General features: G+C 40.7%; 2 protein-coding genes across 6 annotated transcripts in view; one reads left to right on the forward strand and one right to left on the reverse strand.

Moving 5' to 3' along the window:
- The window catches only part of LOC110989314 (ribosome biogenesis protein SLX9 homolog), a 47507-nt gene extending 38464 nt beyond the window's left edge, over positions 1–9043 (forward strand). For both annotated transcript variants that reach the window (XM_087133975.1, XM_022253625.2), the window contains one exon: positions 6706–9043. The gene's annotated coding sequence lies outside the window, so the exon portion shown is untranslated. The remainder of the gene's footprint in view (positions 1–6705) is intronic.
- cps1 (carbamoyl-phosphate synthase 1) overlaps positions 17–25645 on the reverse strand; it is a 37336-nt gene continuing 11707 nt past the window's right edge. For 3 of the 4 annotated variants that reach the window (XM_087133973.1, XM_022253566.2, XM_022253574.2), the window contains 32 exons: positions 25134–25278; positions 23004–23150; positions 22549–22731; positions 22076–22204; positions 21038–21144; positions 20802–20943; positions 20400–20477; positions 20130–20225; positions 19578–19673; positions 18782–19018; positions 18346–18456; positions 17913–18041; positions 17549–17693; positions 16456–16666; positions 15740–15938; positions 15093–15263; positions 14451–14569; positions 13835–13976; positions 13319–13384; positions 12768–12831; positions 10872–11053; positions 10442–10566; positions 9704–9773; positions 9512–9579; positions 9150–9303; positions 8349–8456; positions 7555–7644; positions 6698–6943; positions 6064–6222; positions 5404–5519; positions 4939–5068; positions 17–2457 (listed from right to left, as the gene is read on the reverse strand). In XM_087133973.1, the coding sequence (XP_086990099.1) occupies positions 2350–2457; positions 4939–5068; positions 5404–5519; positions 6064–6222; positions 6698–6943; positions 7555–7644; positions 8349–8456; positions 9150–9303; positions 9512–9579; positions 9704–9773; positions 10442–10566; positions 10872–11053; positions 12768–12831; positions 13319–13384; positions 13835–13976; positions 14451–14569; positions 15093–15263; positions 15740–15938; positions 16456–16666; positions 17549–17693; positions 17913–18041; positions 18346–18456; positions 18782–19018; positions 19578–19673; positions 20130–20225; positions 20400–20477; positions 20802–20943; positions 21038–21144; positions 22076–22204; positions 22549–22731; positions 23004–23150; positions 25134–25278 (4273 nt within the window). In that variant the 3' untranslated portion in view covers positions 17–2349. Of the gene's footprint in view, positions 2458–4938; positions 5069–5403; positions 5520–6063; positions 6223–6697; positions 6944–7554; positions 7645–8348; positions 8457–9149; positions 9304–9511; positions 9580–9703; positions 9774–10441; positions 10567–10871; positions 11054–12763; positions 12832–13318; positions 13385–13834; positions 13977–14450; positions 14570–15092; positions 15264–15739; positions 15939–16455; positions 16667–17548; positions 17694–17912; positions 18042–18345; positions 18457–18781; positions 19019–19577; positions 19674–20129; positions 20226–20399; positions 20478–20801; positions 20944–21037; positions 21145–22075; positions 22205–22548; positions 22732–23003; positions 23151–25133; positions 25279–25645 lie in introns of all 4 variants that reach the window. The other variant, XM_087133974.1, reaches the window with a different exon arrangement.

The following is a 25645-nucleotide window of genomic DNA, read 5'->3' on the forward strand; positions in this document are numbered from 1 at the left end:
CACAACTTCAGACAAGTTTTATCACAAGAATACCATCTACTTGTTTAATTGTCTCTGTAGAATAGCATGTATTAATTTATTAGGCTGTAATTTATCATCAGAAGAGTTCGACAAGGAGATATTATGTCGTACAAGTTCTCTGTGGTGCCCTTCAAGAAATTTTCAAGACGATGAACCGGGGATCGATGTCAGTGGAAAGTTGCACGCCAGCAAGAAATAAACAATGGAACCGAAATATTGGAATCGGTAGCCAAATACATACACCTGGGGCAAGAAATTTGGCCAGATGGTTACCAGACTCGAGATCGTATAAGGAGAACGCAGGAAGAACAACCTTCAGAATGCATTAAGATACCCTCACAGAAAGGACAATAACATGCCGTTTGGAAAGGAATGACGCCCATGCCATCCATGACGTATGGAAGCCAAACATGGTCTTTGAATAAAGTAAAAAAAAAATTCAAACAAGCCAAAAAAAAAAAAATGGAATGGGTAATGCTGGGGTACGTATGGAGAGACAAAGCACAATACATGCCTGGATCAGGGATCAAACAAAACCCAATGATACATCAGTCACAGCAAAAAAGGTTAAAATGGATATGGGCTAGACATCTCGGCAGAACAAAACCTAAAAATGGAGCAAAATCACAATCGAATGGCAACCTCTTCCCGGAAAAAGAAAATGTGGCAGACCTTGAGCAAAATGGAGAGACGAGATAGCCACGCGGGATATCAAAAGCCTGGCAAAGATATACACCAAACAAAAATACCTGGCACAGTCTGGATAAGGCCTTCACCCAACAGTGAGACGACATTTGCTGGGGATGATATTGACGATGATGATAATGATGATGATATTGACGATGATGATAATGATGATGATATTGACGATGATGATAATGATGATGATATTGACGATGATGATGATTCTGACGACGATAATAATGAATATCTGTACAAGTAGCCTACCCAAGGAATTTGGGCATAAAAAGCAAGAGGTCGTTCACTTTACAGGTGACGGTGTGCTAACCACAACACCAGTGGGAAGAGTATTGCCCAGCTCTGCTGCCAAGACTGTAAAAATATAATTTCAATTTGCATTTTTTCTCTAGAAAATAAATTTTCCCTCAAGAAATGACGCTAGTGAGCCACATAAAGACAATTTCAATAGCCTCAAAAGGAGAATATTAAGTATACCGAAGATAATTTTTGTACTTCTTTTCCTCTGTTTGGCGTTTGAAGATCTTTTCATACAAAAGTGAGCTGGTTTAACTTACACGTTTAAATGTCACTTGAAACAGTTGCAACAGCATGTATTTCGTCTGAATTCATTTGAATAATGTTAGTGCCCAGAACATGAAGGGGAAATATTTCAAACTGCAAACAAAGATATTTCAAAACTGTATTTCCAAGATTTCATTTCCAAAGCAGGGGTGTGAGAATTCCACTTTTCAACTTATTTCAGCTTGTTTTGGTTACATTTTTACTCTATATTTCAGATTTGTTACACATTTGTTATGTACAAACTTATGGGAACTTTAAATTGCAGCTTTTGGCTAGCTGTTCTCAGCTTTTCAGTACGTGGCCACTCACACCCCTGCCAAAACCAACACAACAACCTTTACTCTCTATCTAAAATTCTATGAAATTTAATATTTTCTACAAACTCTAGCATTTTAAGTGCCTTTAGAGCTTCCACCGATACCCACAGAGGGTGAAAAGTGTAAGTGTGAAAAAAAAAAAAACAAAGCAGATACAGGTACTTACACACCAAGTAAAAATTATGCAATATGAATTTTTTAATAGACGCCAAGATAACCATAGTATTAGTGTACTTCGTACAGTTCAACCCTGTTCTTTGAAAACAGAAGTTTTCAATGACTCTCTATGACACTATATCGATATCTTTAGGATCGCGACTTTTGACCTAATGGGTCATTTTGAACCCAGTTTTCAGTTATAAAATGGATCTCATCCACAAATGTATTTGGAAAAAATAAATAAAATAAATACAGACCTCACATTCGGTTGATATTTTGGAATACTTGTATCCGAGTTAACATGTAACCAGTAGTTGCTACACAAATGCATGTACATATTTCTGATCGCCTAAACTCTTTTCCCTGTAAACTAAAGTTGTGTTTTGACCTGCTCTCTGTTGACCAAAAAAAAAAAAAATTTGTTATGACTCTTCAACAGCAAAGTGCTTCAGACACCAGCACATGTACTTCAAAGTCACACAGTAACCAAAGTTATACGGTGCCTTCTATTGATGACTGAGGGGGCAGGGGTTGGACTTTGAGAGCCTAATAATTGATGATTGACTGATGTCCTGTCGCTTGAAACATCTCAATGCAGGGTCTTCATCACACTGTGACGGGGCTTCTTGAAATGGAAGAGGGTCGTGGCATCAAGCTTACCCACGTGGTCCAACGCTTGGGCAAAGAGCTTCACAACCTGAACAACAAACAAGTTCAACGAATCCGATAAATAAAAAAAATGGATCTTAACTCACAAAGTGAAGATTTTTTAAGTACTAAGCAGACTTTGAAGGTATTTTGATGGTTCGTGAGGACTACATGTACGGTGTATATCTAATGACTGACCCCTGAGCACAATGGTATCCCAAGGAAATGCTGGATTGGAAAGCCACAACAGCCAATCAAGAAAGGACAGCATGTGCAGCACAACGTCAGGACCACTGATCTCTATACAGTGACTGGATGCTGCGGTGCACAAACAAATGATGCCTCCCTGCCCCTGGTTAAATTTGACCTCTGAAGATGGCAGCCACAATATTCAGTGCCGTAGGAGCTCTGGGTATTTGTAATTCTCCACATTTTCGAGCAATATCAAGCGATAACTAAATCATTTGTGGATTAAAGGTAGAGAAAACCTTTATTTAAATATCGCTAGCATAAATAGAAATAAACTAATTGCTGATAAAATGACCCACAATAGTCCTGACATGAGAGTCCATTGTGATGAAGACTTTGAGTCTCACAGTCAGGCTTTGTTAAGCACATAAAGGCAATTGAGACTCCAAAGATGGTGCCTAAGGACGTCCAGCCCTCAGTCTTAATATGCTATCCAGTGGAGATCAGTGTTATGACACAGTCTCGGAATATTTGCACAATAAGCCGATGCCATCTCTGCAAAATGACAGTCCAACTGATATATTAGTTTGCCAGTTTGCTAACCTGGCCAACAGAAATATTGAAAGGAAACAAGGATCTTACAGAGATCCCATGAAAATAACAAAACAAATTGCCCAGTGATGGACATGCACCGACTGCTTGATACACCATGCACTGTTACCACATCATCAGTGCCACCTTTGGGAAATGTTCAGTCAACAGGTGAAATCAAACCTCCAGATTGACAAAGGAAACACTGATCCTTGAAAAATGTGGGCACCGTTCTTCTAGTAATTATATGAGTAATTTGGAATCTTTGCGGGTACCTAGAAAAGGTTTAAATCAGTACAGTAACAGCAAGGTTACCAAGGAAGCTTTTTGAAGGTTGCTGAAATAACAGATTTTTTTTTATATATTTCTGCAGAGAGAAAATCTTAAAATAAAGAAAAGTTGTAAATATTCATTAATATTTCTCCTGAAGTAGTCATTAGTGCAATGCAACATTTTACCGAGCTTAATGTGATGGATCAGTGCTTTCCATTTAGATGCAAGCTCCTAGGAGTACTAAATGGACTTATTTTATGGATGCACATATTTCTGGATTAAGGCTTGACAGTGAGCCAGGAACGAAACATGTTGCATTAGCGAATTGCCACTGGGGACAGAGTGCGAAATGACATTCCGTGGACTTAATTCAAGCGGAAAGCAACAGAAAGAGCTTTCCCATGAAAATTGGACGTTAAGTACCCATAAAGGCGAAGCAGGCAGAGCCCATAGCCACAAATCAGGATCCAAATGTCCACAAAATGTTGCCTGGCCGGAACTTAATATGACAACGTCATGCACAAAATGTCCTCATAGCGGCAATTTAACATGTCGCTAGGCTTCACAGGTGAAAAGCGAAATATTTTGAAAAGCACAAACTGGTAACTAGATCAAGCAGGCTTATGCAGAAAAAAATTCACAAAATTCATCTTGGTAACAGAAAACAAGAAAGAAACACCCTCAGTACACTCAAATTGACATAAAGAATGTACAGGTGTGTGCACGGACAGGTGGTCATGGACACAAATGTATGTGTATCCATGAAGGACACAGACTACGCCGCATGGTGGCTGTTGTTCCTTTGAAGGTACAATATTTTCGTAAGTCATTTCCCGTCATTGTCATCAGTCCTAAATTTGTTTCTTTTGTTTTAAGTAAAGTTTCAGTGTTCAGTAAAAGTGCATGGGAAATTTGGGAGCCAAGGGGTATGTTTGGTATACCAGCTTGTTCGGTATAGCATTGTTCGTTACAGCAGCGTTGCACTGTAGTCACAATAAGCCAACATTTCAGGAGCAAGCCATACTTCCCCAAATTAAACCTTGCCGTACTTGCTTTATTACATTCCAAACGCAGATTCTTCGTTTGAAAATGTCGGCACATACTGAGATTTCTGATGGGTCTGTCAACTGTAATCCTTCTGTAGGGAAGGTTTTAGTGTTGTGTTACCGATAGGCTGATTTGTGATTACTTAAGTAACATGGTTGGAAATCTGGGAACTGTTCTGGGGCTACTACAGCACTTAAGCTTTGGCTAAGTGGCTGGGGTTTTAATGGTAATGTGTACAACTAACTGTGTAGGAGTCAGTTTATGCTTCATGCATCCAAACATACAGGAATTGATTACTCTTGCATTACCGAATGAAAGGCATGCATTGGCACCACAAATTATGTACGATTGGCAATTCCTACGACCACAAGAGGCCAAGTTTGTTTTTGTTTTTAAGATAAATTTGTGCTTGGAAGTTGAAGTGGCTTACTTCAAAGTTTGTCATGAGTGGCACGCCAGCATCAATGGCACTTCGTCGGATCAAGTAGTTGTCCTGGATGTAGCGTGTGTTGTTATTGGGCAGGTTGATCACCAAGTCCATCTCTTTGCTCTGAATTAATCTGTGAGAGAATAGAAAAGCAGAGGAAAGAAATCCAAGCTCACTTTTGGGTGTAACATTTGTGGCATTTATAACAAATCTGACGCTTGAATTCTGCATTGCTTGTGTGCCACAATTTCATGGGGAAAAACGTTCATAGCGCAGGAGTCTTTTCCGGTGAGTCCAGTCTCGTTTTTCAGTTGCCACTCCGCAAGCACCTTCAGGCCAATTTTCAATCATTTTAAATTCAGTTCAAGGTTCAACAAGATACTTTCCAGGAAGAATGAGCAAATGACTCATAGAAGTTCCCCTCCTAAACACTGTCCTGAGGACATGAATACATAAAAATGTGAATACCTGATTGCAGATGGAGCATCTATCTTTTCATGCTGATCGGCCAGCGGCCAGGCCACTACTTTGGCCGGAATGTTGTGTTCAGTCAGATACTCGGCGGTCTTCTCAGTGGCAAAAAGCTGAAATCCAAACGTGTCAAAAAAAAAGAGAAAGAGAGAGAACAAATTATATGACATACAAAGAGAATAGCCACAAGGTGAGACGGTCTGGTCTATTTCAGGGGTCCTTATTCACATGGCGCCTCCATTTACGCGTTTCAAAAAATGCGGACAATGTGATGTTAAGATATGGGGATTACTGTGGCTAGTTTTATCTCTTGCCTAAACTTTTAAAGTCTGACACAGCCTACCAGGATTCAGTGGCCATGAAGCCTTAACTGAATCAGTTTGCAGACCTACATTTCCTTGCCTTGGGGTTAGATTTGTATATCTGTAAGTCCCTTGGATCTTTTGATCAATTATTTCTGTTGTCTTTATCCTTGCTGATAAAAGTTACAGACCTCGGCGACTTGATTAGATTTCCTTGAGGCGTGGATTCTACCTGGCCAATTTACCAGTCTGGCAAACTTGGTTAAGTGGCCTGAAGATAAAAAAAGCTTTAATGTGTCAGCCTGATGAGAGCCTGTGATTTCCAGGCTGGGCCTTTGGTGGCCTGGTGATCTACCTTATATCCCATCTGGTGAAGTTTGTGGGCTGTCGGCAGGAAGACCGGCTCAAACTTCTTCTGGATGCCAATCAGGATGTTCTGCTTGGGAATCTTGAAGCCTGTTGACAGCAGGGCCTTCAGGAAGGCTGCATTCACATTGGGCCCGAAGCAGGCAACCTGTCCATTTCAAAAAAATCCCATGTTCTAAAAATCTGCACATTCTAAGCACAACAGTTCCACTACGGCATGCTAACACAGTACACAACTTCTTCACTTGAATACTTACAACATGCAGTGTTGTAAAGTTTCCATTGTTTTCTTGCAATGACATCAAGGTAAAATTATAAGGCTTTTGCAGTTTTAACATGCTTTTAAATGCTGGGATTATCATAACTGTAACTTCATTACATGACAACTATTGAAAAATAAACAATGATTGCGTCCCACTTTCAACTGAATGTGTACAAAAGGTAAAGATTAAACACAATGCATGTTCTCTCAAAAGGAAACATAACAAGTGAGTAACCCACTGAAAATTGAAATGTTCTGATAAGGTCACTGATGATTAAAAGTTTGATAAGGCCTTGGCTGGTTGTCATTTTTTGTGTCAACCTCACATCTCTGAATTTTCATCTTGCATCTGACTTCTTACCTCCCCAGTGGATGCCATCTCGCATCTCAGCAGTGGGTCAGCATCCCGCAAGCGTGGCCATGAGAACATGGGGGCCTTAATACCCACGTAGCCCTCGGGGATGGAGGGGTTGTCCAAGGTGGGCAACATGGTACGGTCCAGGGGCTCCCGCAGCATGACCCGAGTGGCCACGTCGATGAAGTCACAGTTGATGGTCTTGGAGACGAAGGGGAAGGAACGCGAGGCCCTCAGATTGCACTCTATGACCTGGGAGGTCGAGATGGGGTTTAACAAATTAAAGATATTCTCAATTTACAGCTAGAGGCATTTGGATACAATTTGAATTTTTTATATTCTTGTATTGTTTTAACCTGTCATTAAATTGGAGGGTGAATGGTGTGGGGATCCTATTTTCAGTTTCCAACTTTGCAACAAGATTTAATTATCAAGAGTGATTGGCCAGTGTACAGTAGTTGATTTGAGCCATGCACAACGTGTGTATACCATCTTCTAACCTAACTACCTTTGGATTTTTAGCTATAAACCTTCACTAAAACTGCTGAAATCACTGAGCAGGAATCCAACAGCACATTCTTTGTGACTTTTAACAAGAAGCCAAATGTAAAGTAACCTGACTGGGCTGGCTCTACCTTTTTCAATCCCTTAAAATCCTCCTAACTTCCCTGGTGGATTTTGAAGGCTTTTGGAGGGTTACAGTTGAAGTGTGAATCAGTTTCATAATAAAATTTCACTATCCTGGCAGTTGATAACCAGTGGTTGAATTAAATGTATAGAGGAATCCTCAGTTAACAATATCATAAAAAGTAGGAAATAAATCTGTGACTTGTGGACAACATTAGGGCAAAGTATATGTTTACCATTATGTCGTTGTCTTTGGCCAGGAACTGAGTGTTGAATGGCCCGGATATTTCAAACCTTTTAGCTATCTTAGCTGTGGCTTCCTTGATCTGTGGATAAAGTTGAGTAAAAAAATGGGTGAACCTTGATTTCTGACTAAGAACATAACTCTTTGCATGAAAACAGTTGGTGGAAATATTTAGTTATTTTCCAAAACGACTAGAATCTGAGTCCACACATCCTGTACCAGAACGCGAGTCAAACTGCTCATACTCCTACTCATTCAAAATACTAAGTCAATGTAGACTAGGTAAACAAGATTGGATTGCTCCCAGAAAACTTGTTATCGACTATAACACTTGCTGGTAGTCGATGTACTATCGAATCAAATCATTTCCATACAAATTGTAATACAACTGTATGTCGACATAATGAAGCAAAGCTGGGGTAACAGCAGTGTGAACCTAACTTTGGATGCTTGTAGTTCAGTTCAAGGACACATCTTCATAATTCATCATGTTCCACTTTGAAGATTTAACGTTACATCCAGGCTTGTCGGTAGTGATGACTAAATCATTATTTTTAAAAAATGCAATTCCAGGGTACTGAATTTACAGAACTCATGCAAATCACACAAAAAGTGATGTGAATGTAATTGTGATTCAGGGCGATGCATGTAATCTTTGAAGACTGGAAAACTTACAGCAACATGCCCATAAATCCCTACTCATTTTCAATAAAAAAAAATTAAAACCAAGCATTTTTGCAGTAATGAAAGATGAATCGACTGTTTAAAGAGGTTTTGGGGGCAAACCTTGTTGATGACTTCGGCGCTGATCGTCTGTGGAGGCAGAATTAGAGTAGCATCGCCAGAATGGACTCCTGCATTCTCCACGTGCTCCGTGATGGCATGCGCAACAACCTAGTCAAGGAATAAAAAAATGGACAAGCCAAGAGGGCATACAAGGAGCCACGAACAGAGACATACAGGGCATGGCACTAGGTCTCAGAGAAGACAGTGTATTAACTTAATAGTTCACAATCTAACAAAAAACTTACTGGACAAATGAGGGCTTGAATCAATGCTGTTAAGTGTTTGTTTATTTTGGGGGGTTCACGGAAAGAAGATTTAGACTGTTTTACCAATTCAGCAGTGAAATCTCTCACAGGTCATTGGCTTGTAATAGCAACAGGCCTACAATTTTGTTAAGTTGCTTTCGTGATTTGTGGCCCAATGATGCACATCGGCGAGTATCAGAAAGTTGTCATTTTTATTCTGGTTTGGGGGCTTCAGGAAAGGACAGAAAACAGAAAAGCTATTTGAAGGTTCTCTGAACAAATAAAGTCCTTATAAACTTGTTTGTACAGATTCTGTAGGGTAAATCATGAATTGACAAACAAGCTCAACTACAAGGAAGAATGAGATGGGCCAAGTTTTCGAAAATATTAAAAAGTGGATGATGACTGCATGAATAGATAACAATAAACCATCTTGCATACGGCACAATACACGGCTGGTCATCCTTTCATCACAAGTCAAAAATACCACCGATTAGGCCAACTTGTAACAACAAGGAAAACATCCAGAAAACGACCAGAATTACAATATTTTTACCTTTCCACTCTGTGCTACCGCATCCATCTCGATCTCTCTGGCACCCTCGACAAACTTGGTGATTACCACCGGGTGTTGCTGGGATACCATGGTTGCCGCGGCGAGGAAATTCCTCAATTCATCAGGGCCATATGCCACGTTCATTGCTGAGCCACTAGGGTGGTGATAAGACATCAGATACTATTAGTAACTTACAGTCATGGTAAGTATGAAAGCAAGAAATGATGCATGTAATATTATATAGATCTTTGTGAATGACTTAATGATGAATGTGAGTTTCATAGGTCGACAGAATAACTGTAAGTTACATGTAAGAACATGTGAAAGAATGTTTGAGTATTTCACTGAATGGAAATTCTTACCTTAAAACAAATGATGGACGCAGTAAACATGGGTAGCCAACACTGGCCGCAAAGTCAAGAGCCTCGTCCTGGCATAAAAAGAAAAAGCATTGACATTAGTTCTAGTGTCTTAAAAGGTAAAAAGGTTCCCTCCAGTCTGGTACCTGGACTTGAGTCAGTGTTCTAAGTTACAGAACTCTACTTGTAACTTACCAATGATGAGAGTGCCCTCCAAGGTGCCTGATTCACATTGATATCATCCAAAATGGCTGAGAACAGGGACCTGTTAATAGAAAGGAGACATCATGGATACACATTAATTTCTTCTTTTTCAAGTACATGCAGACTTTCACCCCCCAAAAATTACTGTATTTTCAGGCTTTAGAGAGCGTACGTTTTGTGCACATCTCAAACTCTGGTGACTCAAGTTTGACGTCTACAACAGCTATGACGTAGATTGGGTATGTATCAGTCCTAAACTGCAAAGGAATGGTTCTGCATGGTCTAATCTAGCTGATGTGCTCCAAAAATGATGAACTGTGTACTTTTCCATAAATTGGCTCCTTATCCTGAAAATTGTTTTTGGACTTTTCGGTTCTGAAAAATGTCCCGCTTTAGGAAAGGTGGTCAAAATAGACCCATGGCATGTGATGCCCCTATTTTAAAATGGTGGCCACGCTGCCTAGAGGGTACATTTAGGATAGTTCCACATTTGTAAAAGTTTTTTTTCACATTAATACACTGCATTCCTGTCGGTGTCAAGTTTCATGCTTTTATGAAAGTGTGCAATGTTGTCCCATATCTACTGTACTGGTTTTCCTGTCATTTCTAAAACCCGCATTCCTTTCCTCGCCCTTTCTCAGGTTAACCTGCGCCCGACAGAGAATTGAACATAATAACCACCAAGCTTTTGCTCACTTCAAACCAACCAAACTGACAAAGTTACTTTACCTCTCCTCAGCTTTGTTGATCTGCACCGGGCTTGTCCCCAGTATGTTGACTCCGTCATTCCACAGAGGCAAAGCCAAGTTGTTAGGAATCTGGCCTCCGACAGACACAATCACCCCAGTGCTTTTCTGTAAAGCAAGATTGTACTGGAATAGTCAACTATGAACAGGACTCAACGAGTATATATCTGCAATATTTAACACACTGACTTCAATCAATTTAAAAACCTGTTTGTTTCTCTTCTTAAACTACTGCTGTAATCATCAGAAACATTTTTTTCTTACAGGCCATGCCCTTTTCATGCTTAGATGCAAACATATTACATATGGACACTCTCAGGTGATGATCCAAAGAATGGAATTATCATATTTTCCTTCTTTATGCCACCCTTTTTTCAAATTATCACAGAAAGGATGACAGTGACTTCACCCACCTCCTGACTGTAGATATCGAGAACTCTCTCCCTGGAAAGCTCCTCAAAGTACAGCCGGTCGCACTCGTCAAAGTCTGTGCTGACGGTCTCAGGGTTGTGATTGACCACCACCGTCTTCTGGCCCATCTCCCGCAGCGAGCGGATGCAGGACACCGCGCACCAGTCAAACTCCACGCTGCTGCCTACCGTGTGAACAAGAGAAACAATGACACACTCTCAATGTCCTGGAGTGGAGGTGGCCAGTGTGCAAATGGCTTGGGTTGGATGATTTGTTTGCTTGCATCCCACGGTGTCAATGCATAAAGATCACCGACACTTTGTTTGTGCTTTTGTTAGTTCAGATTGCCCATGTCCGTTTGCATTTCCAAAATTCTTTCCTTTGTCAGTCTGAGGACTCAGTGACAGTGATGAAGAGGCACTGTGACCTTGCAAGTGACACCCATGCTAAGACACTGCGTGTTTCAGCTCATTCTGATGAAAATTAGTCACATGAATCAGTGCCGTGTTCTGCACTCTTGGATCTTGTGTGGTCACACACTGCCATCCACTCTTCCAAAACAGAGTCCATACCAGCAGTCTCTCTCTAGGAGTTTGATGGGTGTGAACGACATGAAAAACCAATGGCTTATCTTGTGCATCAGCAAGTCATAGACTACCCAAGCACGAAAATGTGCTATGCACACAAACAGTTTAGTACTAGCTAAAATGTCATATATTGTGTATTCCTTGTGACTGGATACCAACCATTTTTTCTAAGCAATTAAATTTGCTGAGCATTAATTTTCATTTCAATATCTCTGTGAAGTTGGGACGAATTGGAGAACCCAGCTCCCTGCAAAGTACATGTAGTACTGTTTTGGTGAATAGCAACATACTTTATGAAAGAGGGTTCTTGTCAATATTACTACAGCAACATTATTTCAAATAGTATGATGGTAAAATAGAACATTATTTCACGTGCACTGTGGTAAAATCTCCCAACTCCCTTCATAAGGTATAGTCCAGCTATGGTTCCCCCTTTGTGAATGACATCGACTAGTCCAACCACCCACACACATTGAATTTCCGCATGTCCTTTTACTTGTGTTGAACACAGACTCTAGGTGCAGGGGAATTTTGAAACTTTCAAGTATTTTAATGACTGATTTACATGAACCATTTTATCAAGCTTTCAGGCCCGGGACCCACCTCGATTAGAACTGAGGGTATTCTGGAATTAGGGACTAAGACTGGGAGTTGAGCTCGCTCGGGGAGCGTACATTTATCTATGGAAAAGTATGCCTCTTGCAAACCTTTGGTTGAGAGAATTACACTGAATTTCATGCTTGCGCTCTGTGGCTGTCGTGAGCCCTGCTGGACTGGAGTAAGTCAATGCCGCCGTTTCTTCACTTGAATCAGTTATTTTAGTTAATATACCACACCCTGCATCTGTTACAATTTCAGAAATTCAGAAATTCTTGTGCCATGGTAGTCAAAAACCAGTTTACGTAGTTATTTCTTGTTCACTGTTCAATAAAATTGTATTCTTGGACCGTTTTGGACATGGAACTCTTGAGCCAGCATCCCTGACATTTTCATCATGTACAGCAGCCCTTCAACTTGACTGCAAGCCTACATCTAGCTATGGTGGCTTTATAGCGCTAGTTTGCTTTGGCTACATTGTTAAATACAAATAGCCGGCAGGGAAAGATATTACAGATTCTCTTGTCTTCAACAACTGAGAGGATTTCTTCAACCCTCCCCAACTGAATAGAATACCAGTCTATCACAGGTTACTTCCCAGATAAAGCCAATACACATTTCTAATCCATGGTGCAGGGATAGAAGTTGGTGTTGAGTTACAGGCCCAGTGACACAGTGCAAATAATGAATTGAACCCCAGACCATCTGACCTACCTATGTGGTAGGGACCACACCCCAGCACCATTGTACCGTGATCGTTGAAGGTGACGTCATGCTCCTGAGGAAAAACCAAAAGCAACGATAATGTGCTTTGTATCCAGACCAAAAAAACCCCGAGAATGAGACGCTACCATTCTGAAAGAAAGTTCACGGGTAGACTTATGTGGGATCAATCTCTTTTATAAGAGCGATGATTTTTGAGAACTGGCGAGTGTGAAGTCGATGTTTTGATCACCACTTTAGTACATTTATGGAATGAACTGCAGTATTACTCCAGACAGCCCAGTCACTCTCAGTTTTTAAAAGCTTACTTAAAGTATGTTTTTAAAGTGCCTTTTAAATATTCCTTTATGCATTTTTGTAATGAATTTTGAATGTTTGTTCCTTCACAGTGACAGTGCTGTGCATCTGCACATTTGTAGGATAAGTCCACAATAAATTAGTCCTTCTTATAGCTTCCTAAAAAGACCGAAAACAGCCAATGAATTCTGCAGTGAAAATCACATTTGTTAAACTTTAAGCTTAGGCTTAGGTCTGGTGCTCACCATGCCGTTGTAGGAGCAGTACAAATAGTTGGTCTTAGCTGGGTACTCTGCAGCCATGGTGTCAATCTATGATCAATGACAGTATGTCAAATAAAATGCAAAATTAGAGCTGAGACTGGTACCTGGACACCTGATATAAGATATACAACTGAAAATAGCAGGTACCTGGACCAGTTTTTTTTCCAATTTTTATACCTGAAAGCATTCAGTTTCTGACACAACCCTTCTGAAAGGGAAGTACCTTTTATTACAAACTAGATAGAAACTGCAAAAGATTTGTTTCCTTTCAACTAACTCTTTCTTTAGTTGCTAAGAATTTCCCAAAATATGATTGTGAGGAATAATGTCATAAGAAGGCTTTACTTTTGGTTATGCTAGCTTATACAAGGAAATAACGTTTCTGGGGGTAACCTATTAATGAAAAGTGGTGTCTGGTTCCAGTGAGACCTACATGGCATGTATAGCCAAAGATATCAAATGTGCAAATGAGCTTGTGGTTGTCATGACCTCCCCTACCTGTTTGACCCAAGGCTTGACTGCATGTTTCTCCCTCAGGTTACGGACTTCTTTCTCATCCACCTTCAGCCTGCTTCCGATCTGTAGATCAGAGAAGCCAGCTTTCTTGGCTTTCAAGAGCATGTCAGGCGAAACTGAATTCCTGAAATTGAAAAAAAAGGTGAGTACTGAATGACCGCAGAGAGATGAATCTAATCAACATTGAGTGATTTAGCTTCTTTTTTTTAATGCCCAACCAAAAATGAAAAAAGGACAAAACTGTCCAATTAAGTTAACATCTCTGCTCCTACTTGTGAGAAGTTGTTTTAACCACATTCGATGCAAACAGGTATTTGGCTTCAGGTTAGTGTAGGGAAATGTAAGTTTTATCAAATATCACATCCAAGAAAGCCCAAGTGAAACTACTGATGCATGGATTATTATGTCGAAGGTTCACATCCCAGTATATCCATTTCACTTTGTGAAGGGCAACTTCTGGAAAGCAGGATGTGATCTCTTTTCTACATCAAAAGACAACTTGAGCCACAGAGCCCTGTCCTGTGTTTCAATGGGAATTACTCTGGCATCTGTGTGTGGTTTGGCACAGCAAAATTTATTGATCTATAGTTGAACTTACTGGTCAAGCTTTGCTAAAGTATGGTCAATGTCAGTGACCCGCTTCAGTTTGTGCAGAAACCATTTATCAATGGCTGTTAGATCATGGATCTGGTCAACGGTGTAGCCATCATGAAGAGCCTGCAATTATGACAGTACATGGAGAAAATCGATACAAGGAGTTTGAACGGTCACACTGGCCTCACCCAACTGAACAATTCAGAAACATTTGTGGGTCACAATATTTAGACAGTCCATCAGCAGAGTTATGAGAATGGAGGAGTACAATTCCAGTATAGTGGAACATTTTGAATGGTCTCCGTGGAAATACTGTCAATCAGGGAGTGAATCCTGCTTTTCTTTCACTGCAGAATGAAAATTTCAACATCTGTTTACAGTCATTGCCAGTTGCTAATTCATTTCACGCCTAGTCACAAGCGCTGAACCATTTTACATTATTAATGTGGGCATGCCTGATTGAAACCGAAAGTTTCTGTGAATAACAGCCTTTCTACTTAAAAAGTTGTAAATGCATTTGTGTGTAGTGTCAAAAAGTACTGGGTGATTCATTGCAGAACAAGATATGCACCCGAGGAAACGAGCTGGTCAGTGGGGTGATTTCTCAGTATTTGTCCTGAAAGGATGGGTTCACTTGTTTGGTTACCTTGGCAATGACGTGTATCCGGTAGCTGGAGGGGACTATCATCTCTTCCTCCAGATTGGATGGGAAGGGTTTTCCCATGGGCATCTTTGGAGAGAACCCATCGATGGACGGATGGGTCATACGCAATGCCTTCTGGAAACTCTCCTCAAAGGTGCGACCAATGGCCATTACCTATGAAAGGCAAGATGTCTTTGTGAACAATTTCTCTTGAGTGCAGACAGCATTCACAGATGGTACAAGGCGTCAACAAGGCTTCTTTTTTTCACAAAAGGATTCATCAGTTTAGTTAGAGGTGCATGGGTTATTAGGGCTTCAACAAGACTCGACCAATATTTCAAACCAGAATTCTTTTGTTGTTTCGTTAACAAGGATTGTTGGGTGTTTTTGGCAATCAAGTCAGAGCTACCACTGAGTATGAGTCCCAGTCCTGAATGTTGAATTTCAGACTCATTCTGAGTCAGCCAGTCTTAGAACAAACCCCAGTTCTAGTGCAGTCACCATGATACAGTCAAACATCACAGAATTGGCATCAAAGGCCAAGTCGGACAAAGTCTGTATCAAGGCAAGATACCCATGACTCACGTCAGGGTCCCAATTGCAAAGTGAGTCACACTGAGATTGAGTCCTGAGTAACTGAGACTTTTTACCTCTCCGACACTCTTCATGCCACTTCCGATGACACTGGAGGTGTGGTGGAAGCGGTCCAGATCCCAGCGCGGTATTTTGGTCACAATGTAATCCAGGCTGGGCTCAAAGCATGCTGTGGTGGATTGGGTTGTGGCATTGCGGATTTGCGGCAGGGGAACACCTAGAGCTAACTTGGCAGCTATGAAAGCCAGTGGGTACCTACAAAGAGTAACACAGAATTAAGCAACACAAAGTTTGTACACCCAATAATTTTTCAGCAGATGCAACACTCATATTGACAGGTGCATTAGCAATACATTATTCCTTTTACTTTCAGACACCATATTTACATTTCATTTATCATTCAATCATTTCTTTTTTGTATGACTCTAACAGAGCCATTGTCTAAAACTGGTTTAAATTGTTGCTGATTTTTTCTAGTTATCTTCATCCTACAGGAAGTTTCCATCACATTTTCTCAACATTTCTTTCCAGTAACACGATGATTTAACTTCAACCTGCTACTCAGTACTTTTAAATTGAGTTGAACCAGACCAAGCTCCTATAGTTCTCGCCTCACAGGGACACAGGAAGGGTCTGAGTAAAAAAGAATTCTGATGGTCTCACATCATCAGGATGCAAGCCCTGGATTATCAAACTCGAATCAGGAGGCAAGCCCTTGATTATCAAACTCGAATTTCTGACAATTGTGATTGTTTTCATCCAAAAGACCCACCCTGTCGCCTTTGAGGCTAGCGCCGAGCTGCGAGATAGCCTTGCATTGACCTCGATGATGCAGTATTCCAGGGAGGTGGGATGGAGGGCATACTGGATGTTACACTCGCCGATGATGCCCAGGTGGCGAACCACCTTCAGAGCTGTCTCCCGTAGCATGTGGTACTCCTGATTGGACAGGGTCTGGCTAGGGGCCACTACGATGGAGTCACCTTTTTTTTGGTTGAAAAACACATCGTCAGAACATCGAAACTCCCAGCAAGTCTGACCTAAGCAACAGCACTGCTTAGTGGGACCAGTGCAAGAACTGATATGCGCACTGTGTTGCAACTCACAACAGTGTATTTGAGGAATAAACCCTGCTAGAGTGTTTTGTGCTTCAAGGAAGTGTTTCTGACCCACGAGTAAACTTTGACGTAGAAGTGCCCCTTTTATAGACTATGTACCACATGTTTAATCACTTGACACCGACTTTCAGTGTGCAAAAGCCAGCCAACTGTAAATTTATAACTGGAACAGAGACATACATTACAAAAATTATAATTAAAACATATATCGTAACCCAAAGTTACAATTTTCAGTGTGGTCACAGTGAAAATAAGTCAAGATCAGCTGTTTTGCCCCGTGACATGTGCAAAGCAATGCAAAATGCCACAGAACACATTGCCTACAACAGGGCAATGTCAAATCTGAAATTGACTCTGTCTATTATATACATTGCTTTAACCCCTTCGCGCCGGTAATTCTTTTGACCGTGACTGCTGGGCTGTGGTCTGCCCTGAATGGAGGGCTTTGTCCATCAGCAGGCCCCACTGAACCAGCCGCTGAAGGGTGAATAGACTGTATGTGTGGTATACACTAATCCTCACACACAGCCGCGGCTGTCAACGGTTCCCAGTGCGAAGGGGTTAATAGAATCGAAGCACTTTGTTCTGCAAATTATTTGAGTCGGGTAAGTTAAAATTTGTCAGTCCCTCCGTCCCTTTATGACATAAATTCCAAAACCTAAAACTCCAAACTTCAGTGCAGGTTTGATTCGCTGGAATTTGCACAGTGTGGGAGGAGTCATGATATTTTTTAAGAAGGGTACATACCTGTATGCACACCAAGTGGGTCAAAGTTTTCCATGTTGCAGACAGTGATGCAGTTATTGGCAGCATCCCTCACAACCTCGTACTCAACCTCCTTCCAACCTAGCAGCGACTTCTCAATGAGGAGTTGATTAGACAATGCCAGAGCCTTCGGATAAAAAAATACGCAGTTTAGTAATCCACAACTATAACAATACACAGTAAAGTGCTTCTATGCAGATAAACACTGTGCTGATACAAGGTTGAAATCTGATTGAGTAAAGCATTTTTCCTTTGTCAATTTTAAAACGTGGAATGCCAAAGCTTTTAACCCCTGACCCCCCCTGCCATGAATTTGCAAACGCGGCAACAGTCCAGATTGGCTCACCTGTGTAGCTATCTGTTGGAGTTTTTCTTTGTCCTTGGCGACCCCTGAACCCAGTCCACCCAATGCATATGCAGCTCTCACCATGACAGGGTAGCCAATCTTTTCCGCAGCCTGGAAAGCCTCTTCAACCTGGAAAAAAAAAGATGAGCAATTGACATAAGATTGCAACAGAACATACAAAATGGGCAGACAACATAGTGTAGCCCTTTTGTGCGCACGGCCCTTCAAGAGCAAATTCCAAGGAGTACAGGTGACCAACTTTTCAACTGAATGTGACAAATGCCATAGAAAGAAATTTGCCAGTGTTTGTCGAGTAGAAACAGTACTTGATAACCAAGCTTTGGGTTTTTCAAACTTAAAGCATATGTTTACCTGGAATTCATGACAAAGGACTGTAGTACAACCAAGTATTGTGCTTTATAGAACTACTTACTGTTTCAACAGCAAAGCTGGGGGCAATCTTTTCTCCGATTTCTTTCAACTTGTCATTGAAGGTCTGCCTGTCTTCAGTAGCCATGATGGATTCAATTGAAGTTCCAAGAACCTGCATGACGAAGGATATCAACTGAATGTCACATTCACATACAACAGTTTTTCAAACCTGTCAAAAAAGAAAAATTCAAAAACAGTGAAAGTCTATTTGCACTTCTAGAAATTTGTTTCTGTATGACACTGATTTTGTAGGTAAACTATAAATTATGTTCCCAATTCTAGAGAATCTGTTTTAAAAGGTTTTGATTTTAACAACATTTCACCCATTTGAGGGACAATTTGCCCAACCTTTGATCAATTTTAAGAAGAATGAAGTTCATTTAAAAAAGAAACCACATTTCGGTTTTTAATGAGGGGAAATAAATATCTGTACGTACCTCCACTCCATGCTCCTTGAATATACCCTGTTTGAATAACTCCACTCCACAGTTCAGCGCCGTCTGCCCTCCCATGGACAGCAGTATCCCGTCTGGCTTCTCACGCTTAATGACATCAATGACGTACTCAGGGGTAATGGGAACAAAGTAGACGTTGTCAGCTTGTTTCTCTCCGTATTCGTTGGTCTGGACGGACGCTATGTTCGGGTTCATTAATACTGTCTGGATATTCTCTTCCTGTTGTGGGAAACATATAAACCCATTAACTGCCAATAAAGGGTGCGTTAGAGTGATGACCATCTGTCGACTGCTGGTCCCTGGTAACCTGTGCACAAAATTGTCCATGGATACCAGGCACAATCGTCCAGTGAGTGATAATGGTCATTGCTTGAATTTTCAAGTGCATAACAAGTCTATAAGTCCAATAAAAGTCCATAAAAGTTATTGCTCCTTGAGTCAAGCCATGAGCTATTTGAACATTTGAAACTCTCACTCTGCTACTCAGGACTAGAGATGACAACTGCACTGCTATTGGACAAATATTAACAAGTTTTTTAATGAAAGGCTCTGAAGGGAACGACAGTTCAACCTACTTTTATCAAATGGATACCAGCTTACCAGACAAATCTAATCAACTCTTTGGATCCGGCCCACTAAAGCCTTTGAATCTTTGAAAATGTATTTTTTTCTGAAGTTTTCCAAATTCTGTTTGACCCAAAATAATTGGTCAAGGGGCGGAGCTCCTTTTTCTTTGACAACGAGACCCTGCTCATCTGTAGTATATTTCAACTTTTACCTTCAGCGCTTTGACGGCTTGGGATCCGGCATAGTCAAATTCACCAGCCTGGCCGATAGATAAACCACCGGATCCTAAAACAAGAACCTTGGAAACCTGGAGCAGGAGAACGATGGGAACTGTTACACCAACTCAGTTAAACTCAGACGCTGCTTTTCCCATTCCACATACCATGTACAAGAAGCAATCCATGTCTGTACTGTATGAATGCATTAATGTACAGAATTAACATCATGAGCTGCATGTATAGATCTTCTGTATCAGTTACAATGGAACCGAGGATTTGAAAAAGAAATTGAAATGGTGACTCGCTAACGGTGCATCTGATTTGATGATTTGACTATTTTTCTTAAGACACCGACTGTCCCAAGCAGCAGTACACAAACAAAATTATAAACAAAAATCATTTTGTAGGAAGGAAATGTGATCTATTTAAGAAGTCATTTGCTGTCGTTTGTTGGCTAATGTTGGTGGAGAACAGTCCGTCCCACTTGAACAAATGCTACCACAGTTGGCAGATATTTGGGATTGCGGAATACATCTTGGACGTACCACAGGTCGCTCCGGTAACGGCACCACAGGGCTGATGGCCGTTTTGATGTTACTGTGTCCTGTCCTCACAAGCTCCATGAACGTATCAAACATGAACTATAAGAAAAAGAACAAGATGAGGAGTCAACTGTCTTGAACTGAATAGAATAGAAATCACTCTCAAGTATGACCAAAAGACCTTAAATGAGGTTAAAGTTGGGATGATGATCTACATCTACATGCTCTTTATTGTACCAATATTCAAGTCAGTAATTTCATGTCTTCCCATACCTCTGTGTCTGTAGGACCTCCTTTGTGTTCGGGATGAAACTGTGCAGTGAAAATGGGCTTCGATTCATGCATAATACCCTGCAATCGGATCAAGAAGAGTACATGTACATACCTAGTAATGGTCTTAGCCAGTTTATAAAAACAACATGGGTGTGAATGGCCACCCACAAACGTGCTGAAAGCACACCTCACTGACTTTAGGAAGAAAGTTTCAAGATATACAATGTAGTTCTTGTGTCTAAGAGGATGCCTGGAGAAGAACATGAAAAAATCCTGAATTTAGGTGGACCTGAAGACTGAAAATTGCAACATTCACGGACAAGATGGATACATGTGAATGTCTGTTTCCAATAGAAACAATGTTTTTTATGGACCCTTTGAAGCTGTGACATGCCAACTTACCTCATTACTGTGGTCATTGGCATTGACAAAGATGGGTTTCCACTCTTTGGGTAAAGTGGCTTCGTCGATGGCATAGCCGTGATTCTGGGACGTGATGAATGCCTGGCCGTTAATCATGTTAAGCACTGGTTGATTGTGACCCCTGGATCACACCAAAACAAAGCGTTGATGCATAGAAATTCACATGTACTTCAACTTGAAATCCAATTCATTGATTACCAAAGAGGTTTTATTACCTGTTGCCCAAGGCCAGTTTGTAGGACTTTGCCCCTGCTGCTAATGCCGTCAGTTGATTGCCCATGCATATGCCAAATACTGGTTTGGGTTTGTCTTCTTCTATCACCTATTGGAGGGAAAAATGGCAAATTATTGTAATCTTTCTGCAAACACTATAGGAGGCATACTTACCGGTCAAGACCATGGCCATGTATCATGGAGCTGCTTAACAGTTAGCAGAGGAGTCGTGCTTAACTTAGCAGAAAAATTTGCTAACCTTTTTCATGGCAGCGCTTGGCTTGGTAGGGCTCATGGTTGCACAGGCATAGAGATTTCTATTGTTACATGTACGTCACTATGTTTAAGCAAATCTTTCCTTCGAGTTTAGCATACCTTTGGCTGTGCTGACTGCTTACGGTTTCCATGAAAGACATGGAGCCTCTGTAAGCATGAAATCGCGTGCTAAGAAGCACTGTGAAATTGGATCCATATCACCAAGGTCCAACATTTATACAATCCGTTCCGAGCGGAACAAAAGAGGGCGTGTTTTTAAATGAAACTGACAGTCCTTGTGGTACCAACTCACTGCGTAGGTGCCAAAGTTTATTTGCGTTTGACGCGGAGCACGCTGGGTATACGCAACAAATTTATTCCGGAACGTGTGGTCTTTGCATACACGCAGAACGCGTGCAAGAACTCGCTTGTAACCACCTGTCTTTCTTTCGCCGATTGGGGGTGCACTTCAGCTCGAGGCGGATTGAGTCAGGATTGGTCAAATATCAGCTGATGCACAAAGGGAAGCGTGTATAAGGTGTGTGTTCAAAGAGGAAAAACATGTCCTATCTGTCACAGTAATCAGTAACTTCTGGTAAGGCAAGAGACAGTCTTGAGAACCCCTGTTTGAAATATTGGTTTGACACTGGAGCATATTATGAGACGGTAATTTTAAAATTTGAACAAATGTGTGATTAGACACCCTTCTACCCTCCCCCCAAATTGGCATATTCTTGCTTTCTAGAAATCTGGTTGTTTCACAGTTCCTGACGCAGCTTTTATACCTTTCTCAGATTTTCAATGGCTGCATTTGCTAGGGCTGGATCACCTGGACCATTTGATAAGAAGAGGCCATCATAGGTGTCTTTAGTCACGTCGTAGTCCCATGGAACCAGGTGTACCTCTGCACCTCTCTGGGAAACAAAATAAAAATAACATTGCTAAGCAACTCAGGCTGTTTCAGCGATTTAACTTGTGTTATTTCTTATCACCAGAGTTAACAAATTTGTCTAACTGAACACCTTTTTACACTAACTGCTTAGGGATTTTATTTCCTTTCTATTGACCTGTCTCGTGGTTGCCTACTATCATTTAGCAGCCCTTTGTTGGTATTATTGCCCTATTTCAAGTCAGAACCACGCACAAGAAAGTACCCTCCCCCCAAAAATGGCACTCGTTGAGCCAAAATCACATGTGAACACTCTATCAACTACTTGAACATAACATTTTGGACCTTGGCCCAGAATATGAAGCATACCTTAACAAGGCTGCGAATGATGTTGTTCTTGATTCCATAGTCGATTGCAATGACCTTGTAGGGGTTACCCTTGCCAAAGATTTGAGTCTCGGTCGTGGACACCTCACTTATCAGATTCCTTGCATTGTGGTCCACAAAGTCAATGGGCTGATCGTCAAACTCAATCTTGCCAAGAATGGTACCCTGAGATAAACAAAAAGACTTCAAATCAATTATCAGGCCGCTGAAATGATCTTTACCCAGGATTTACTGGTGTCTGTTGAGCAACCACTTAAACCTGAGGTTAACACTAACAGTCTCAAATCCTCCAATTTCAATGTGATTTTACGTACGCCCTTGGGGGTTGGGGTTTTAATTCATTTTAAGTCTGAGGTTGAGTCATTATTAAGTTTGAGGTTAACTCGTTTTTCTGTCTGGATGATAACGTACAGACTTCACAAAGTGTCCTGTCTCACCGTGTCTCGGATCTTCTTGGTCAACATCCTGGTGTCAATGCCATAAAGTGCTGGCACACCCTCTTCCGTCAACCAATCAGACAAGGACTTGACAGAGGCCCAATGGCTGGGTCTCTTGGAGTAATCTTGTACCAGCAGACCAGTTATCTGTACACAATGAAAGAATAACACTTTCAAGTCACCTCAAACCCCTTAGCCAACTTGTACAGCCATCAACTCTGCCCTAAAGAAGACAGTTGTGCCCCTGCCAATTTGTTCCCTTGTCATGTCATACCTCCACAGATTCATAATCATGAATCTGCTCTTCTGCCATGTCCAATCACATCTGCCATATTTAAAATGTGAACAGTGCATTTCCAGTTGGTGCGAGTGGCCGAATTTGCAGTAAATGTCAGTAATTGCTTGGAAACTGGCAGATGGGGTAAACTTCATGCAGACAATGTATGTCTGCAGATTCAACCCTGATATTATCAGACCATAAGTTTGCATGGTACCCCAAATCTTTGCTTGTTTTTAAGCTTATGCAAAAGAGAACCCACTGATTTCAGTCGACCTTTTACACACACAAAGAAATTTTTGTAGTCTTTATTTCACACTCCAAAAAAAACTGAGACCAGAAAATCAAAGCTACAATTTTAGAGGGTTTTCCGAAAAAACAAAGTGCAAATATTTCAGAACCTTGGAGATTCTACATAGTTACAAATTTAATACAGACTGCCGCAGCTGGCATATCCGAATTTGCTTCCACTCCCAAAAAGTTGCAACATTCTTGTACTTTTTAAAATGGATTTCTATCATTCACTGCAGGATATTTCCTTTTCTTTCAGCAATTTTTGGTCTACGGGATAAACTGAATATAGCTGTGGTAAAGTTTTGTTTGAAAGCAGAATCATATGGAAACCGTAAAAATTAAATTTACCCTTTTATGTTTATTTTGCATTTCAAGCAGGAAAATTATTTAATTAAAATATGAAAATTAAACAAATATTGTATTAAATTGCCTTGATGAATTTGAAATATATTTGAGTCAAGATACAAACTGATTTATTTGTATTCAACTTTTTTGTTATAAAAATTCTATTAAATGCACCTTTTCAATGGATTTGTGAATCAAGCAGCTTTAAATTAATTCATATGAGAGACGGTGTAACTAAATACAAAATATTTATACACGTACATGTAGCTGATCTGTGATGGAAATCAAACAGGAAATCCATTCATCTTTGTCCTGTCTATTTTTCTCACGTTAAAACTTCCATTTACAGTGTTCTTTAGACACAACACAACGTTAATCTGGTAATTAATTTTACATTCAGCATATGCCTGTGAATGTTCATGTACGGTGATTGTTAACCAGACGTCGAATGAATGAATAAATGTCAAACTGCGTGTGACTGAACACTCACACTTTATGACTGCCCTTTCATGCAAAATGCTGAAAGCACCAGATGTTCAAGGAGCTTGCCATTTCAATTCAACAACCACAATCAGCTTTTTAGTCAAAATACAACAGTAGACGTACAAGAGAAATGCTATAAAACATGAACTAACAATTCTGTATGCTGCATGCAATTATTACACTGATTGAGAGGAAATTCTGCAGCAAGATTATTTAACACTTTTCACACTCAAGTTTCATATATTGCAGATATTTTCTGTGGACATCTCCATCAGACCCATGATGAAATTCAAGTTGGTGGGGGATTTCTTAGGATTTTCCAATAGAGAAAATGGCCTTCCATTTGACCCTCCCAAAACTGACTCTGTACATGGTGCTAGTGTTGTAATTGAGTCCATCACAAGTCCAGTCACATGTCCCCTCACAAAGCCAGTCATAAGTAACAGGGTGAACAATGACAAAGAAATGCTTTGGTCACAGTTCATTTGAATAGCTTGTGAATTGGCTTAAGACTGAATGACTTCAGATGGACTTGTGATGGACAGACCCGGACTTGTGATGGACTGACAGGGACTTGTGATGGGCTCGAATACAACACTGCATGGTGCCCCCCTCCCAAAGTAACCCAAGAGTAACTATTTATTTTGGGTATCAAATTGAAGCTTATGATTTTCATCTTTTCCAAACTGAAAAATTGATTGATGCGAATTCCCACCCCCTTTTTTTCTCACCTGTATTTTCTCAGATTCCGCATGAATCCTGAGCCCATTCTCATCCTCAATGTTTGTGTCAGGCACGCCATAGTTGCCCACAAGTGGGTAAGTCAAGGTCAAGATTTGACCTCGGTAGCTGGGGTCAGTCATGGACTCTGGATAGCTAATCAAAAAAATTTGGATATTTGCAAATTTGCTTCAACTGCTAAACCACAACTGCAAAAAAATTGACGACAAAAACTACGAGTGCAATACGAAACCCACCAAAGATAAATTTATAATTAAGTTTTTAAAACATTGATAGCACTCTATGAGAGAGAAACAACATGAATGTAGTCATGTTTTTCATGTCTGTCAACACCAACTGTCAAAGAAATGAGTATGAGGTATTCTTTTTCGTTCTCTGTACTGCACTATTTAGCTACATGTGTGATATCCAGATTTCTTTACAAAGAGCTGTCTCCCTACAGGCGCACTGCCAAGACAGGCCTATAAACAGAAACGGCTGGTGAAATAGTGAATGATGCAAC

This window comes from Acanthaster planci, linkage group LG03, assembly GCF_054643075.1.
Source record: "Acanthaster planci isolate LZ-2023a linkage group LG03, COTS_SCS, whole genome shotgun sequence".
NCBI classification, from domain to species: Eukaryota; Metazoa; Echinodermata; class Asteroidea; order Valvatida; family Acanthasteridae; genus Acanthaster; species Acanthaster planci.